This window comes from Rhinatrema bivittatum, chromosome 3 (genome assembly GCF_901001135.1).
Source record: "Rhinatrema bivittatum chromosome 3, aRhiBiv1.1, whole genome shotgun sequence".
NCBI classification, from domain to species: Eukaryota; Metazoa; Chordata; class Amphibia; order Gymnophiona; family Rhinatrematidae; genus Rhinatrema; species Rhinatrema bivittatum.
Genome location: NC_042617.1, coordinates 494653516 through 494671381, shown reverse-complemented (window position 1 = coordinate 494671381; position 17866 = coordinate 494653516). Strand labels below are relative to the sequence as shown.

Genomic DNA, 17866 nt, shown 5'->3' with positions numbered 1-17866 from the left:
AAATGAACCTATTTTCATTTTGTTTTAAACAAACCAAATATTTTTTCCCAAAATGAAAAAAGTGTGAATTTTTTGTTTACAGTATATAGAGTGCCCTATTAGCAAGTAGGGCAAATTATTTAAAAAACGGGCCTTAGGCAAGACTAAGCACTGACACAGACCCATTGCCAGGGCTCGGCCCAAGGCTGGGCGCCATCACCAATGCCCAAGCCTGAGGTTCAAGCACAGGCCCTGGACCAACACCAGGGCCTAGCCCAATGCTGGGTCCCTTCACTGACACCCAGGCAGAAGCCCTAAGTCAAAGCCCGGGCCTGATGTTAGGACCTGGATGAGGCCAGGAACCATCACCAAGATCCAGGCACAGGCGCAAAATCAGAGCCCAGCCGATGCCATGTCCTGTCACCAAGTCTAAGGTTTAGGCCGAGGCCCATTCTCAGAGGACCAGGGTCAGGCCTTCCACCATATTTTTCTTCCTCTGTCCTCTTCAAAATGACATTGTCTGTTGGAAGGATGCACCACAAGGAGTTCACTGTGGTGCCATCCTCCCTACTGGATGACATCATATTGCTGTACGACTATTGAACTGTGCAACTGTACATCAGTATGGTTCTGTCTGCTTAGAAAGAATGCGCCACAATGACCTCCCTGAGGTGAGTCCTTCCTTAAGATGGCATCACTTTTAAAGAGGACAGAAGAATAAGAAGAAAGAAAATGGCAGAAAAGCCTGGTCCTGGAACTATGGACCTGGTTCTTGGTGATGGGACCTGGCTTCAGCCAGGGTCCTGCATCAGGCCCAAGCATTGTCCTAGGTATAAGGCCTATGCCTCAGTGATGGGACCCAGCCTTGGCAGGGCCCCAGCTTTTGGCCTGTGTCTTGGGCTTAGACCTAAGTCTGGGTCTTGACAATAGAACCCAGCCTCTGCTTGGTCTTAGCATCAGGCCTGTGCCTAGGCTTCAGTGACAGGTCCTGGCCTCATCTGGACTCCTGAATCGGACCTTGGTGTTGGAGCCTGGGTCTCAGCAATGAGACCTGGCCTGAAGCCTGGGCTAGGCCACAGTAATGAGATCTGGCCTCAGGTCAGGCCCTAGCATTATGCCTAGGCTAGGGCCTCAGTGCTGGGGCTCGGCCTTGGGTTGATCCTCATTTTCAGGTCTAGGCTTAAGCTCAAGCCTCAGTGAAGGGGCTTGGCATCTGGTCGGGCCCCAGCATCTGTTCTGGGCCTGGGCTTTGACCTTGGTAGTAGTTCCTGGCCTTTCTGGGCCCCATCATCAGGTATGGGCCAAAGACCTTGTCCTCAGTGATTGGGACCCAGCTTGGATTGGAGCCTGGCATCGGGCTAGGCCTGGGTTTCAGTGATGGGACCCTACTTAAGGCCAGGCATCGACATTAGGTCAATGGGGCCAATTGATTGCTTTCCCTATTGATTAATGTTCCATATTTGTTTGATTGCTACCCTACCGTTGACATGTTCATTAGAAATGACACATACAATTTATAATGAATGTGTCAACAGTAGAAGGAATTTTAAAGGCTTTTATAATAACATTAAGCAGTTGCAGCCAGTTCAGATGCATATTTGATCTAAAGTCACAGTTATGTTAAAAAAATAAGTTTATGCCTTTTTTGCTTTCTCCTTGAAATACATAATCCCCCTGAGGAAGGTGTTTGTTGAAAAAGGAGCCTTTGTAGGACGTTAATATGGGTACAAATTAAGCAGGGGTAGTAATCAAGCAAATATAGAATATTAATCAAGTATATATGTACAGTCTTGGACTTCTTTAGATTCATGTCAATGGAATGTGCTTTTAGCGCAAGGGGACTTTATTAAAGTATACACGCATGGGCTGGGGCTTCATTGTTCCTAATAGTTTAACTGAGTTATGTTATACTTTAGAGATGTTTTTTGTCTATAAGGTATATAAATTAGTAAAAAAAAGCTCTTCTGATGGGGTTTTTTTTGCCAGTAATGATTGTAAATTATCTCACCAATTAATGAAATGTGTAATCACTACTATGCCACTTTGTGTGCTGGAGTGAGGATGTGAACTGGCTTTTTTACCCTTTGTGAGGTTTGTGGGGGTTCCTGTGTTTTTCTGCTAATATATATAGAGAGAGAGAAAGATAAAACTCCTGTTTAACTCTTGGATTGGATACAAAGATAAAGCTGGGAGTTGTAGGGCCATCATGCACCCCTGGGTCTCCCAGCTTCTTCTGCCAGAGAGGAAAAAGTGTCATGGCTCTTAGATTGTGAATTCTCTTTTATCTTTAGTAATAAAACACATACATACCACAGTTGGGGATCTTTCAATACAAATTTACTGACATGCTTGTGGAATGGTAATTATTTGCATATCTTTCTGTTAAACAATAACCCACTATGCAATAACCTGATATTGGGGGATACCACCAATAAGAGCTGCCAAAAAAATGGGGGATACCACCAATGGGGGATACCAAAAATGGGGGATACCACCAATAAGAACTGCCAAAAAAATGGAGTGTCAAAAAAAGTTCACAAAAATGTTTGTGAATGGAATGATTTGTAATGCTACTGCAGGCTCAGCCACAATGCTACTTTTCTCACATATGCTCTTTATTATGATGGTCTCTTGATGTAACATGCAATTAATTGTGTGAACGATTTGGACACTATCAGGTAGATTTTTAAAACTGCACGCATGGAAAATGAGGTTACGCGCATGGCTGGGACTTGTGTGCGCCACGCACATCTTCAAAGATACGCGGCCACAGCGCATAACTCCTGTTACGTGTAGAAGTGCCAGGTCGAATGAAACGGGGGGGGGGGGGGGGGGGGGGGGGGGGGGGGGGGTGGGACTGGAGGCAGCCGGTACAGCAGCCATGGCCGCTGAACCGCAGAAGAGATCGCCAGCATGTGCATGTTGCTACTGCTCCAAAGGCGCAGTAAGCAACAAAATAGAAACAAAAAAAGGTAGGACAAACGGTTTAGAGGGTGGGGAGCAGAGGGAGAAGAGGGGAAAGGTAAGGGTGGTTAGGTAGGGGGGTAGGGAAGTTCCCTCCCAGTCTGCTCCTTAATTGGAGCAGACTGGGAGGGAGCGCGTGCTATCTATCTATCTATCTATTTATTTATTTATTTATTTAAAACATTTATATACCGTTTTACCAAATACAAGAAATGACCGAAGCGGTTAACAATACATTTCCAAATTAAATTAAAATTAACTAAACTAATTCCTCAATTACTTAAAAATAAAATTAAAAGAAAATTAAAATTGTAATGGAATAAAAATTACATTAAACTCATGATCAATTTTCAAAAATAAATTAAATAAAATAACTTTAACCATTAATTTAATTTATAAACAAGATAAAGAACAATAATTATCCAATCCTATTAAAACATAAAGAATGAACATAAATAAACGTTTAGAAACCAAAGAGGTCTAACCTTCGATGGGGTCTAAATTTCCAAAGGCTTCTTTAAAAAAGTGTGTTTTTAAAGCTTTTTGAATTCTTTTTTTATTCTGAATTTGTCTCAGAGGGTCAGGTAAGGCATTCCACATTAAAGGCCCTGCAACAGAGAATGCCCTTTGCCTGGTGACGCTTAAGGTTTAAGGCATTTAAGGCTTTGCCTGGTGTTGTAAATTAGCCACATCCATGTGTACACGCTGGGAAGTATGCGCACATGGATGCACATGTGTAAGTTTAAAAATCTTCCCCTATATTTTTTGGCACTTCTTATATTGTTCTATCTTTTTCTAGTAACATCCATAAAGAACAAAAATACAAACAGACTGGGAGATTATTGTAAAGTATCCTGAAGGGGTTTTGGATGTTAGAAGACATAGCTGTAAGTTAGTGTCTATCTGACTCATAAGAACATAAGAAATTGCCATGTTGGGTCAGACCAAGGGTCTATGAAGCCCAGCATCCTGTTTCCAACAGAGGCCAAACTGGCCACAAGAACATGGCAATTACCCAAACACTAAGAAGATCCCATGCTACTGATGCAATTAATAGCATTGGCTATTCCCTAAGTAAACTTGATTAATAGCCGTTAATGGACTTCTTCTCCAAAAACTTATCCAAACCTTTTTTGAACCCAGCTACACTAACTGCACTAACCGCATCCTCTGACAAAAATTTCCAGAGCTTTATTGTGCATTGAGTGAAAAAGAATTTTTTCCGATTAGTCTTAAATGTGCTACTTGCTAACTTCATGGAATGCCCCCTAGTCCTTCTATTATTCGAAAGTGTAAATAACTGATTCACATCTACTTGTTCAAGACCGCTCATGATCTTAAAGACCTCTATCATATCCCCCCTCACCCGTCTCTTCTCCAAGCTGAACAGCCCTAACCTCTTCAGCCATTCCTCATAGGGGAGCTCTGATTGGGGATTCTTTCAGCACTACTACCACCTTCCTTTTAACCTCATTGCAAGATATCTAGGAGATACCAGCACTATTAGAAAGGGCTAGTTTTAAGACACACCCCCCCCCCTTACCTATATGTACACTACCAATATATGTAGAATACTTCTACCTAGGTATTTGGTTCTTTCTTAAGTATATTGGACTTTTCTACAATATAACTGATTTTTTTTTATATTAATGCACCATTTTAATATCCTCTGGCATACCATAGAGAATAATAGGATAGCCTGTGAGTGCCTGCCACTTTTCTAGAGAGCATATTATAGTTATGTTAACATTATTGTAACTATAATGTATATCTTAATATCTGAAAAACTAGTGTAGTAAAAGCATACAATGTCTTATTTCAGTGAAGTCTTTTGTTAGCACCACTAACTTTATATTGCTTCCTAAAATGTGTATGTAATTTTACAGAATTATACAGAATATAAAATACACCAATCAAATGAGTCTAATTGATTTTCTTTGCAGCGTGATGTTCCATTTTCGTCTCTGTCAACCAATAAAACAGAAAATCAAAATGATATTGTTAATATACACAATAACTTGAGAAGACAGGTGGATCCACCTGCAAGCAATATGCTAAAAATGGTAAGTTAACTTCTAAACAAGGGTTCAGTAATTTAGTCACCTGACTGCCAGCTCACTTTTGGAGTCATTTTCAAAGCCATTTATGAGCATAAAGCTATTTTTTCTTGCAGCTAAAAGTTTGCATACAAATTAGCACATGTGCACAAAGTTGGTAACTTTTAAACAGGCATGCAGTCACACGTGTGTGCGTTCATTGGCCCACACCCAGGGGCATGACCATTTTATAACATACATGTGTATATGTGTGCATGTTATAAAATAGCCTGAAGACTTGCCCATTAAGTGGATGCGCACCTATGTGCACAAATGCAGCTTCTACTGCGTAAGAGTGTGTGTGTGTGTGGGGGGGGGGGGGGGGGGGGGGGGGAGGTTTAAAAGACATGTGCGCTAATACCATTACCAGTTTCACCAGTTTGTTCCCCTTTCACCCTGGTAAGGAATAGGACTTACAAACCTCCCTAGTTTGATAGCCTCCCTTTTCCCCTGTTAGCCCCAACCCTTAAAACCCTGCTGATTTGTTTAGTTTTTTTTGTTTTGTTTTATGAATGTCATCCATAGCAGAAGTAAAATTAAGCGGCAGGGATCCCCAGTGTGTTCCTGTGTGCTTAAGTATTTACGTGCAAATTTCAAAGTAATATCCAAGAAGGCCCATACCCTGCTCAGACCATGCCCATGCACACCCCCCCCTCCCCCCAACCTTTCTGGAATTTTTTTGTGTACACGGGCAGCTTTTACAATCCACTTGGTGCATGTCAGCCCGGCTTGTGCGTGTTTCTCCCGGTTTTAGAGTGTGCTGAGCTTTTAAAATTCATCATAAATGGGGGGGGATAAGATGGCATCCTAGAGGCTAGATGCTGTAAAATTGAGCTCCTGCTTCCCTTTTCTTTTTCTTCATTAACTTGGATTTGCTTGGTTATGGGTAGGAAGAGGAAAGGGGGAATTTGCCCCCCTTCTCCACAAGCTTCCTCCGGTGCTTTATTGCAGCAATCGATACTTCAATTTGCTTCTTTGGAACTCAGGCACTCCCGGGTCAGGTTCTCTTGCTACAGGGAGTGGGAAGGAAGCCTCCTCCCAGTCTGAGACCAAGGTGTCGCTCAACCCAGATATGCGGTACTTTCTTCCATTCCCTAGATTATTGGTGAGCCTGAATGTGGTAGCCCTGGGGGCTATGGCTGACCCGGAAGAAGTGGAGTCCCTGGAGGAAGGAACACAGTTAGTCCTCACCAGGTATGATGAGGTCTTTGAAGTAGGAGGTGGTTCAAGGAAGGAGTCGGCTGGAGTGTTGGAATGTCAAAGGCCTCCAGTAAGACCAAATTGCCCCATGAAGGGGCAAGTTCTCCTCATTCACTCCTGTAGCCTGGACCTAGTGTGGGGGTTTGCAGAGGACAAGGTGAGATTTCCCTAGTGTCCATCTGGAATGCTACTGGCAACATGGGCGTAGCGTCTATACACAGGCACCAACCAACTTTGAAACAGTGTGTGCCGTGCACCACTAACTGTGCACACAGCAGGAAAATGTCAGCCAGGAAGAGGAAGAGGTCCACGAGACCACTAGCGGACCCTATTACACTGGCAGCCAAAGAAAGAAGAGGTCTGGGAGGCTGCTGGTGTCCAAGAAGAGTAGCAGGTCCAGGAGGCCGTCGAGAAGATTAGCAGGCCTGGGAAGCTGCCAGCAGCCAAGAAGTGGAAGAATCCCATTCTAACACTTCTCTGTGTGCTGGCCTTCAAACCACATGCAGTCCATATGAACTCTCTGCTGATCTCATGCATTATAAGGTCAGCATAGAGGAAGTACTAGCCCACAAGTTTTGAATAGCACAGAGCAGGCATGCAAGGAGCAGCGGAAGAGCAGGTTTCTTCTTCTTCTTGGCTGCCGGTGGCCTCCCAGGCCTTCCCTCATTTTCAACCATTGGTGGCCTTTTGGACCCGATGGGGAGCCTGCCTGTGAGTGGTAAGCTGCCTGGGTGTGTGTGAATGGAAGCCTGCCTGGTAGTGAGTGTTTGAGTGGGACCTACTTGGGGGAGGGATATGAATGAAACAGCAGACCAAACTTTGATGTCTGTTGTACTGACATTTCTCACTAGAAGGCTGTCTAATAAATTTAGATGGTCAAAATATCAAAACAAAGAACTACCATGCTACACACACAAAAAAGTAAGATGAGAGACAATCATATCTCAGAACTAATCAGGAGCAATAAGGCTTAAGGACAGAATCATATGTCTTTCTGAATACTGTCCAATTTGTTATTTTTAGTTTAAGAGTTATTTTTATGCATTTAAAACTACAAACTACATATAGATATAAATACTTAGGGGAAGATTTTCAAAGCGTTATGCACGTAAATACCGGGGATTTACGTGCACCGGGCCAATTTTCAAAGACCCTGACTCGCACGTAAATCCCAGGGATGCACGTAAGTCCTGGGGCCTCGAGAAAGGGGAGGGGCAGAGCGGTCCGGGGGCGGGGCTAGAGGCCCTTGGCACAGCAGCCATTTGCCGTGTGCCCCGAGACAGGCGCAAAAGGTAAAATAAAGATTTGGGGGGGACTGGGTTAGGGCAAGGGGTGAGTAGGTTAGGGGAAGGGAGATTAGTGTAGGGAGTTGGGAAGTTCCCTCCCAGTCCGCTCCGAAATTGGAGTGGACTGGGTGGGAACTGAGGATGGCTGCAGGCGTCTGCGTGTCCAGGATACACAAGTGTGCCCCACCTTGCGCATGCCGACCCCCCGATTTTATAAAATGCATGCATGTGCTCATGCATGTTATAAAATTGGGCGTCCATGTGCGCGTTCTGGGTTGCGTGCATACATGGACACGTGCACACAATCTACCCCTTAGTGCATAATGCAGCATCAAACCTAGACCCAAAAACAGGTCATATGTTTCACACCGAACTTCTTCAGGGGAGTTAGATCTTGCCTCTGGCTGATGTGCAAGTTCACCAACATCTGTGTGCTCAAAATGGACCTGAATAGAAAAGATGGTTATTTATAACAAACAATGATATTTGAAAGGACCAATCAAAACAAAACAAATAATAAATCCCAGCCTATCACAAGTAAGAAAAAACAAAATGTGTTTAAAGAACAGTAGACCACTCTATTGCTTCGTTAATTCTATATGGTTGTATAGCATTAAGGAACAAAATCTAGTGTCTCTATAATTAAGAAAGGATAATAATCAACCTGCCTTTCAGATACTTGTACATGTTCAAAGATGGACCAATGTAAGTCAGTAAACTCATGCTTTTTAGAAACATGTTTGACATTCTTACTGGTCCTAACACAGCTATGATGCTCTCATAAAGAGAGGTGTACAGATCTTTTTCTATATTATGCAACATACAGCTGAGGACATAGCCAATGAAGTAGATAAATAGCATGAGAAGTATTGCAGTCAGTGTATGTTTCATGAGAAATCACTTGATGTGTCTCCGGATGCATGTGTGTCCTTCCAAACTAAAGGCACACATCATAATTTTTTGACATAAATAATGGCCTGGTCAAAAGAGTATGAAATCATGGAAGTATAAAGGTTTATCACACAACATGATCCTTAATGCTGTTAACATGCTTTAAATATATCATGCATGGTTAATACATGCTAATGACAGCAAATACTTGCAGCTATGATAACGGACTTGTTAGAATACTTAAGACCACACAAATCATGTCACTGAATTTGTGGAATTATTGTAATAAATTGTTGCAGTCTGGGAAGCTGCAGTCCAGGTGTGAACCCTTGAGCTGAACTACCCTGTAGGCAGAGTAGATTGGGAGGCGGAGCCACAGGCAAAGGTCTTCACCCGGGAACCAGGAACCCCCCAGGAGGAGCCCGTAGGGTCCTAGAACCTTGGGACTTAGGTGCACAGTAACAGTCCTTAATAGAAAGAAGGCCTGGGCAAGGAGTGAACCACAAAGTCCAGGAAATAGGGAGCTGGAAGGCCAGCTAGAGTCTCTGGCTTGTGGAATAGAAACAGTCTGTGAGCAGGCCTGGAGTTTGTAGTAAGCTGTGGAGTGGAACAGCGGGTTAACAGGAGCAAAGTCTGTAACGTAATAGAGACGGTAACCAGTTGGAAGCAGGACTGGAGCCCGGAGCGTGCAGTAGGGCTGAAGCGGGTGATGAGCAGGAATGGGGCGAACCCCGAACAGGCTGGTCAGCCAGTAGGAGCAGTCTCAGGAACAGGCAAGGTCGGAGGCAGGCGGCAAGCAGGAGCAGAGTCGGGCACAGGCTGTAGTCAATGGCAAGCAGAAGCAGAGTCGGGCACAGGCTGTGGTCAATGGCAGGCGGCAAGCAGAAGCAGAGTCGGGCACAAGCTGAGGTCAGTGGCAGGCAGCAGGCAGAAGCAGAGTCGGGAACAAACTGAGGTCAGTGGCAGGCGGCAGGCAGAAGCAGAGTCGGGAACAAGCTGAGGTCAACTGGAACGTAGAACAGCAGAAGCGCAACTAAGAACTACTAGCAGTAGTGACCCTTGTTGCAAGGCAATGAGTAGGCAGGTGAACGCTGGTTAAATCAGGCTTGGGGCGTGACGTCGTTAAGCCAGGCGGGGCCAGACTTCCGGCGGCCATGCGTCCAAAGTGCGCGTAGCATCGGGGAGATGATCAAGCAATGGCGGACGCCCGGATGACCCAGGGGAGCCGCGGGAGCGGCGCTTCCCCCAGAGAAGGTGAGCCCCAAGCATCGCAGATAGAGGGGGAAGCGGTGGAGACCGCAACATAAATCATACACTACTCGTGATGCCAACATTAAGAGACACGTGTGTAAAATCCAATGACACATCAGAGGTTTTTCATAAAATATATACTAACTGTAAAACTTCTCATTAGGGGTATGTAGGAGTATACATTTTGTTTTGCTTTTTCATTTTCTTTTGGGGGAATTTCCCTCACAAATTTTGTTTTGTTTAATGTTTATTTAGTTTTAAAATAATAATTAAAAAAAACTCAGAAAAAATAAAATAAAAGAAATGGGGCTTCTTGAGGCCTAGCATCCCCACCACCCATACCTCCCATCTGAAAAAATGCCGGGGCCTGGATCCTCCCTGGCTTCCACTTATGTGGTTTGGGGGTATCCACCAATGAGACTTAGGCTGTGGTAGGTCATTTTGACCTTGGCCTATGCACTATGCAAGGCCCAGGTTTGGAGGCCAGGTCCCAACACCAGGGTCTCAGCATAGGCCCGGACTTGGACCTATGCCCGATGCCAGGGACCAGGACCCAGCCTCTGTACTGACACCTGGGCTTAGGCCCAAGCTCAGGCCTGATACAGAGGCCCAGCCCTGAGGCTGGGTCCCAACACCTGAGGTTGGGCACAGTCCAAAGGCTGGGTCCTGATGCATGGGCCTCAGCCAAAGCCCAGGCCTGACACCGGGACCCAGCCCAGAGGCCAGATCCCAAAGTTTGGGCTTAGGCTTAGGCCCAAGCCTGACGCCTGGGCCTCAACCCAGGCACAGGCTCAATGGTGGAAGGCCAAGAGGTCAGGTCACGACACTTGAGCCTTGGCCTAGGCTACACCTAGGCTTAGGCCTGTCTGCCAGAGCCAAGGCCTTGTAGGTCTTCTTCATTTTCATTCTTTTCTCTTCTTCCTTTAATTGATGGTATCTTCTTGGGATGCATAGGAGTTAAATTACTGCAGCACATCGTCCTCAGTGAGGCGTGCCATTTTCCTGCATGGCAAATGGCGCCTTTCGGTGAGGAGGATGTGCCACAGCTAATTTAGTACAGCACATCCTCAGCAGATGTCATCATTTCAAGCAAGAATACTGAAGAAAGAATATGATGAGGACTTACAAGGTCAGGTTTCTGGCAGCTAGACCTAGGCCTGACCCTGGGCTGAGGCCCAGTTGTTGGGTCCCAGCTTCTGAGCTGTGACCTGGCATTAGGCCTGGGTACAGGCCCTAGCCTAGGCCAAGGGCCAGGCACTGGGACACAGGCTTTGGACCGGACCCCAATGTTGGGCCTGTGCCCAGGCATCGGTACCCCCGGCCTCCAGGCCAGGCCCTGGTGTTGGGCCTGGGCTTGGAGTCGAGGCCCAAACATCAGGACCCAATACCCGAGCCGTGCCTGGTGTTGGTCTAGGGCTTGGGCCAGTGCAGTGGCATCACGCTCAGGCTTAGGCTGCCGCCCCTGTATAAAATCTCAGCATATTCCCTTTGCAAGACTCCAGCTTTGGGCCTTGCCTAGGACTGATGGGTTACTGTTTTTTTTTTCCTGATTTTCAAAACAGAACGAAACTCCTAAGAAGTTTTGTCAGAATTTAAATCATTTCATTTTGAAAATACCCTGAAACCAAATAGGAAATTTCAATTCATTTCCTATTTCATTTCTCCTGAAAGCACATCCCTACTTTTCACATTATTTATGGAATGCACTGCCTGTGTTCTCAGATGTATGTTGTATATACGAAAAGATCTTTATACCTTTATTTACGAGAACATTACAGCTGTGTTAGGGCCAATAATGAACAAGCACCTATAGTCTAACATTGTGCATCTAAAAACGTGAGTTTACTGACTTACAGTGGTCTAACATTGAACATGTACAAGTATTTTAAATGGGGTTTGATTTATTATCCCTTCTTAATTACAGAGAGCAATACTGGATTTTTTTTTCCCTTAATGCTGTACAACCATATGGATTGATGAATAGAAGAGAATAGACTAGTGTTCTTTAAGCACACTTTTTCTTACTTGTGATAGGCTGGAATTTATTATTTGTTTTGTTTTGATTGGTCCTTTCAAATATGTTTTTGTTATAAATAACCATCTTTTCCCTGCAGGTCCCCCTTGAGCACATGGATGTTGCTGAGTTTGCACATCAACTAGGAGCAAGATCTAACTCCCCTGAAACAATTCAGTGAAATAAGTAGGTAACCTGCTTTGGGTCTGAGTTTGATGCTGCATTATGTATAAAGTATTTTTATCTATATGCAATTTTTGGTTATCAGATTCATGAAAAACTTTTAAAATAATATCTTGAACATTATTCAGGGAGACCTATGATTATACTCTTGAGCCTTATTGCTCCTAAAAACTGTAGATGCTAATGCTCATGTCTGTGATATGATGGTCTCTCATCTTTTGTGTATGTGCAGCTTGAGCGTGGTAGTATTTTGTTTTGCTATTTTAATAAATTAAAGTTCATCTGGACTATTTCTCTAATTTTATGCTTAGGAATCAAATTTTAAAAAATGGAATTAACATTCATTAATGTCTTTGTTTACAGTATTATTTAACAAAGAACTGTTTCTATCAGTTGATAAAATGTTTCAGGGTTGAAGATGATCAGAAGCAGGCAATACCTATTTTATACATTAATCAGCCAGATGGCTCCAGGTTATCAGAGACAGGCTAAACCACTTTAACTTCTTCTATTAAAGTGCATGTAAAACTTGTAGTAAGATTTTCTTAGGAAAATAAAAAATCATGAATCTAAGAGATTGTAATAAATTGCAAGTTAAATTAAAGAATCTCCACTAATTAATCCAGAATGTGATGAACTAGAGTTTATTCTAATGTAATCAGTTCGGTATTCAGACAAAGTCAAAAACACATACAAGCAACATAATAGAAATCTTTTTGTTTTCTGGAAATTGCTGTACTCCTCAAAATACAAATTTTATATTGAATTCTTCTAAATGAAATTATGAAATACCATCTTTGCTTCCTAGACTATAATAGAAAAAATGCACACAGAAGTCAAATTGCATGGCTACATGTAGTTTAGCTCAGGGGTGCTCAAACCTGCCCCCCCCCCCCCCCCCAGCCATTCAGATTTTCTGGTTATCTATAATCAATATGCTTGAGATATATTTGCATGCACTGCCTTCAATGTATGCAAATATTTCTCATGCATGTTCATTGGAAATATCCTGAAAACCGAACTGGCTGGGGGTGGGGGCCCGAGGACTGGTTTGAGTACACCCTGCTGTAGTTTATAAATAACTTATCAGCAAAATCCATCTGACTGATTTTAATAATTATTAAATCTTGACAATGTTTGTCTGATTCTTGCCTTAAAACAACACTAATAGCAAACTAAAATGTCCTGTTTGTACCTCGGATCAGTCCAGACAAGTGAGTTTATGCATTCCTACCAGCAGATGGAGGCAGAGAACAAAGGTTTGAGGCACTGCTACATAACCAAGCGTGTCACCTGCAGTCCCTCAGTATTTCTCTGTCCCCAGAAGATGACAAATGTGCAAACCTGCAGTCTGCAAAAAAAAAAAAAAAAGGAATTTAGGTTAGAGAGAGAGAAGCTTTTCAGAGAAGTTCCAGAACCTCTCTGAGGTGTTAGGCTCTTTCATGGGACCATCCATCAGGTAGAGCAGGGAGACCGGGGGGGTTGGTAACTCCTGGTTAGTGTTCGTCCTCAACTGGCCAGAGGTCCTGATAGCCATCTCTCAGGGACTCTGATGTCTCCTCCTGAGTCTTCACTTACCTGTCAAGGAAGTACTCTGTTTGCCTTTTAGGCTGTTTAAAAAAAAAAATAAAGTTCTTTTTTATTGCAGCAGCTAAAGGGAACAGTCTGAGGTAGTGAGTGCACCTGGGACAGCGGGAGTTGTTGGCGTTTTCAGGAGAGGAAGGTTGAGGGGATTTCCCTTGTTCCTCTTCCTGGGGGTTCCGGGGGTTTTGAGGGAGATAACGGCTGAGCTGGTAGGGAGTCGCGGGTGCAGCTTACATTTGCTTTGTGCACTGTTCAGGTCAGCGTTGCTGCGGGGCTCCATTGTCGGGACCGACTGCCTTCGCACCTTCTTTCCTCCTCGCTATCTGGGCCAATTTCACTTGAATTACGGTGTGCAGCATTGCAGCCGCATGGGCAGCCTGCTGGGCCTGTTGTGTGTGCCATTTGTGTGCACGCGGTGAGACTTTTTCAGTGGCGTTCATGGCTTGGATGAAGCGCGTCAAGTACCTATTGGCGCCAAACCACATGTGGCATCTGCCTTCATTCGTTCTTGCCCACACACCTTCTGGACCATCTGGTCCCGTTCAGGAGGCCCCGGCGGGGGGTCAGAAAGGACAATGGCCATTGTATCTGCTCATGGAGCATCAACTAAGGAGTTACTCTCTCTTTTCCCCTCTGCCTATTTTTGGCACTGGCCACGGCAGCAGTATGGAGCCTCCCTCTAAGCACAGGAGATGGTACAGGGTCTGTAGTTTGAGACGATCGCACCTCAACAGAGCCTCATTGTGTGCTGTTTGTGCTTCTGGAGGGACAGGGTTCTCAATGGGAGACACAGCTGTCATCATCTATGGGAGGCACATTTGAAATTAGCTGTGCTCAGCCATCTGGTCCCATTCAAGAGACCCCAGGGGGGTCAGAGGGGACAGCAGCAATGTTGACTGCATGTGGAGCAGTAGCGAGGGATTTACTCTCCTTTCCCACTCTGTCCTATCTTTGGCACCACCAGTGGCAGCAGCAGAACACTTTCTACTCAGTGCAGGAAAGAGGCAGGACCTGTGGTTTGAAAGGTTCTCGCCATAGTAAGATCTTGTGGTGAGCTGTTTGTACCTCCAGTGGTGAGGAAACCTCTGTGGGAGGCATGGTTATCAAGCACTGCACCTGGTCATCGGGTTCCATTCTGGAGGACCTGGAGGGGTCAGACGGGATGGTGGACATTTTGAATGCATGTGGAGCAACAGCTTGGGGGTTAGACTCCCCCATCGTTCCCAGTCCCCAATGAGGTTTCACACTCCTGCGGCTGGTCTGAAGGTGGCTAGGGCCATGGCAAACCAGTTCCCCTAGTCAGAAGAATGCTTGGAACTCTGGAAGTTTCCGAAGGTGGATGCAATGGTGCCGACAGAGACCAAGAGAACGACTGCTCTAGTAACAGGTCAATGTGCTGTAGGGCATCCAGGATCAGAAGTTGGAGGTCCATTTGAGAAGTCTGTTTGAGGTCTCAGCCTTGTGTCTTCGGGATGATATTTGTGCTAAGTCGAAAACATAAGCAACTAGGTTTGTTGCAGGTATGCCCTGGGGGACAGATGTCCTGTATGTTTTGGTGCGGCTGTCAGCCCGAACTATGGTTTCCGATATGGCAGTTTGGAGGCTCCTGCGGATTTGTGATTTTGACCTCAGCTTGGTAATCTCTCCTTCAAGGACAACCTGGCAGATGTGTGGTCCGAGATGCAGCTGGATAATTTTTCTTTAAGGGGAAGCAGTTATTTGGTATAGACCTGGAACAAATGTTGAAAACTCTGAAGCATTCCAAGGGGAATAGATTGCCAGAGGACTAGGAGGCTGTCAAGAAGAGTTTTCCGCCATGGGCCCAGATTGGAGATGAACGGTGTTTTTAGGTTTGGCAGGTTGGCCATGGGCATGATGCAAAAGACAGACTTGGGCTGGCAGCAGTCCTTTCGAGATTTCCAGTTTCGGGGCCCCTTCCCTTTGAGTTGGCGACAGAGCCGCACACGTTCACAAAAGATACTGGTGGTAGTGGTGGCAATGCTCAGGAAGGAAGGTATCCTGGTGCACTCGTACCTGGATGATTGGCTAGTACAGGTGAAATCGAAAGTGGAGTGTTGGCATTCCTTTTCAGTGGGCGCTGCCACTCCTGGATTCTTTGGGCTGGGTGTTGAATTTGAAAAAGAGTCATTTGAAACTGGACCAATCATTGTATTTATTTTATTTATTTATTTAGGTTTTTTATGTACCGGCATTCATGATAAGATCACATCATGCCGGTTTACATTTGAACAAGGAGTGCAGGATAACAATAAAACTGAAACTAGTGCATAGGAAATGAAGTTACAATGAACAAGGGTAATGGAACTAGGAGAAGAGAGAGAAAGACATAAGTAAGTTAACATCATAATTAATTATTTAATTGTAATATCTGGGTGCTTAAACACCCGGTTAGGGAAGGTGTTTCTGACTACGGAGAGGGTAGACAAGTTGCAGAGTCAGATCCTTTAGCTGCTGCAGTTCCTGGGTTCCATGGCTTATACACTAGTATTGGTTGCATGGGACTTTGCTCACTTGTGCCCTCTGTAGAGGGCCCTGTTATCCCTCTGGAATCCACTTTTGAAGGGATTTCAGGTTCATTTGCCGTTGCTGGAGGAGACCAGGTCAAGTCTTTCATGGTGGATGTCTCAGCACAAACTGGAGAACAGAATGGATTTTGAGGTGCCCGATTGACTGGGTGGTGGTGACCACGAATACCAATCTCTCTGATTATGGGGACAATTTGTCAAAGAAAATTGGCCCAGGGTCAGTGGTCTTCAGAGGAGGCGACCTGATCCATCAATCGGCTGGAAACCAAGATAGTGCGCAAAGCCTGGTTGGCGATTCTCCAGCACATTCAGGTCAAGTTGGTACGAGTGTTATCGGACGACAGTGGCATACATAAATCATCAGGCATCTAGTAGTGCTGGAGGTACAAGAACTAGCTGTTTGCTTGGAGAAACATCTGGTAAGAATAGCTGCTTCCCATGTGGCTGGAGTGGACAATGTGCAGGCGGACTTCCTCAGCAGACAGTCAGGATTTGGGAGTGTAGGAGTTGTCAGTGGATGCCTTCGTCTTGCTGTAGGCAAGGTGGAACAGACCAGTGGTGGACCTCATAGTGACTCCGGGAAATTAAAAATAGATTGGTTTTTCAATCGCAGCAGAGAGGTCGGATTAGAGGGCTTCGAAGCTCTAGTTCAACTGTGGCTGACACATCAGTTGCTGTACATGTTCCTAGCATGGTCCCTCATAGGTCAGGTACTGAGTCACATTGAGATTCATCCAAGCAGGGTGATTCTGGTGGCATCCAAGTTGCTGGGCCAGTTGTGGTTTGTGGACCTTCTTCATCTACCGGTGGATGGTCCTGTTCGCTTGACCCATCTATCAGGGTTGCTGTGACAGGGACCCGTATTTTCAGATCAGGAGGATCGCTTCCATCTAGCGGCTTGGCTTTTGAGAGCAACGGCTCTGCTTGAAAAATTATTCGGAGATTGTGATTGTGACTTAGCTTCAGGCAAGGAGGTCTTCCACATCTTTGGCTTATATCAGTGTGTGGAGAGTCTATGAATCCTGATGTTTTCAGAGCAAGATGCAGCCTTTGAAGGAGGATGTTCTGCAGAATTTAGGTTTTTTTTACAAAGCGGTTTGGCTAAAGGTTTGGCCTATAATTCCCTTCAGGTTCAGGTGGAAGCCTTAGGTTTTCTTCGAGGTAGGATTCAGGGAAGTTCGTTGGCGTCTCATCTGGATGTGGTTTGATTCTTCAATGGGGCAAAACATTGTGTCCTCCGGTTCGGAAGATTTTTCCAGCATGGAATCTGAAGTTAGTTCTTTGGGTGCTGTGTGGTCCTCCCTTTGAACCGGTTAGAAGGGCTTCGCTAAAGGATTTAACCCTGAAGGCTGTTTTTCCTGGTGGCTATCTGTTCAGCCAGAAGGATTTCTGACCTACAAGCTTTGTTATGTAGGGACCCTTTCCTGCATTTTTGGAGGAGGAGGTTTCTTTATGTATGGTTCATTCCTTTTTGCCTAAGGTGGATTATTCCTTTCACCTAAGCAGGTGAATCGAGTTACCGGCCTTTCTGAATTTGTAGGCAGATGCTCTTATTGTGAAGGAGCTTCACTTATTGGATGTACACAGAGTTCTTTGTGATATCTTATGGTGACAATGCCTTTCAGAGAACTGATCATCTGTTTTGTCCTGTTCAGTTGCGCTAAGAAGGGAAATAAGGTGTCCAAGGGCACTATTGCATGATGGCTGAAAGAGACCATAGCTTCGGCTTATATCTCTCGGTGCTGGAGATGCTCTCTGTGCTGGAGATGTTGAGAATGCATGCCACTAGGGTGCAAGCATCCTCGTGGATGGAGTGGTCAACTGCTCTCTTCGCAGGAGATTTGTCATGTGCCGACATGGAATTCACTTCCC

General features: G+C 45.0%; 1 protein-coding gene across 1 annotated transcript in view; it reads left to right on the top strand.

Annotated features, from left to right (window-relative positions):
* The first annotated feature begins 626 nt into the window (after positions 1–626).
* The window catches only part of LOC115088630 (cysteine-rich venom protein-like), an 82851-nt gene continuing 65611 nt past the window's right edge, over positions 627–17866 (top strand). Inside the window, exons 1-2 of the mRNA XM_029596891.1 lie at positions 627–650; positions 4887–5006. Of these exons, the coding sequence (XP_029452751.1) occupies positions 627–650; positions 4887–5006 (144 nt within the window). The remainder of the gene's footprint in view (positions 651–4886; positions 5007–17866) is intronic.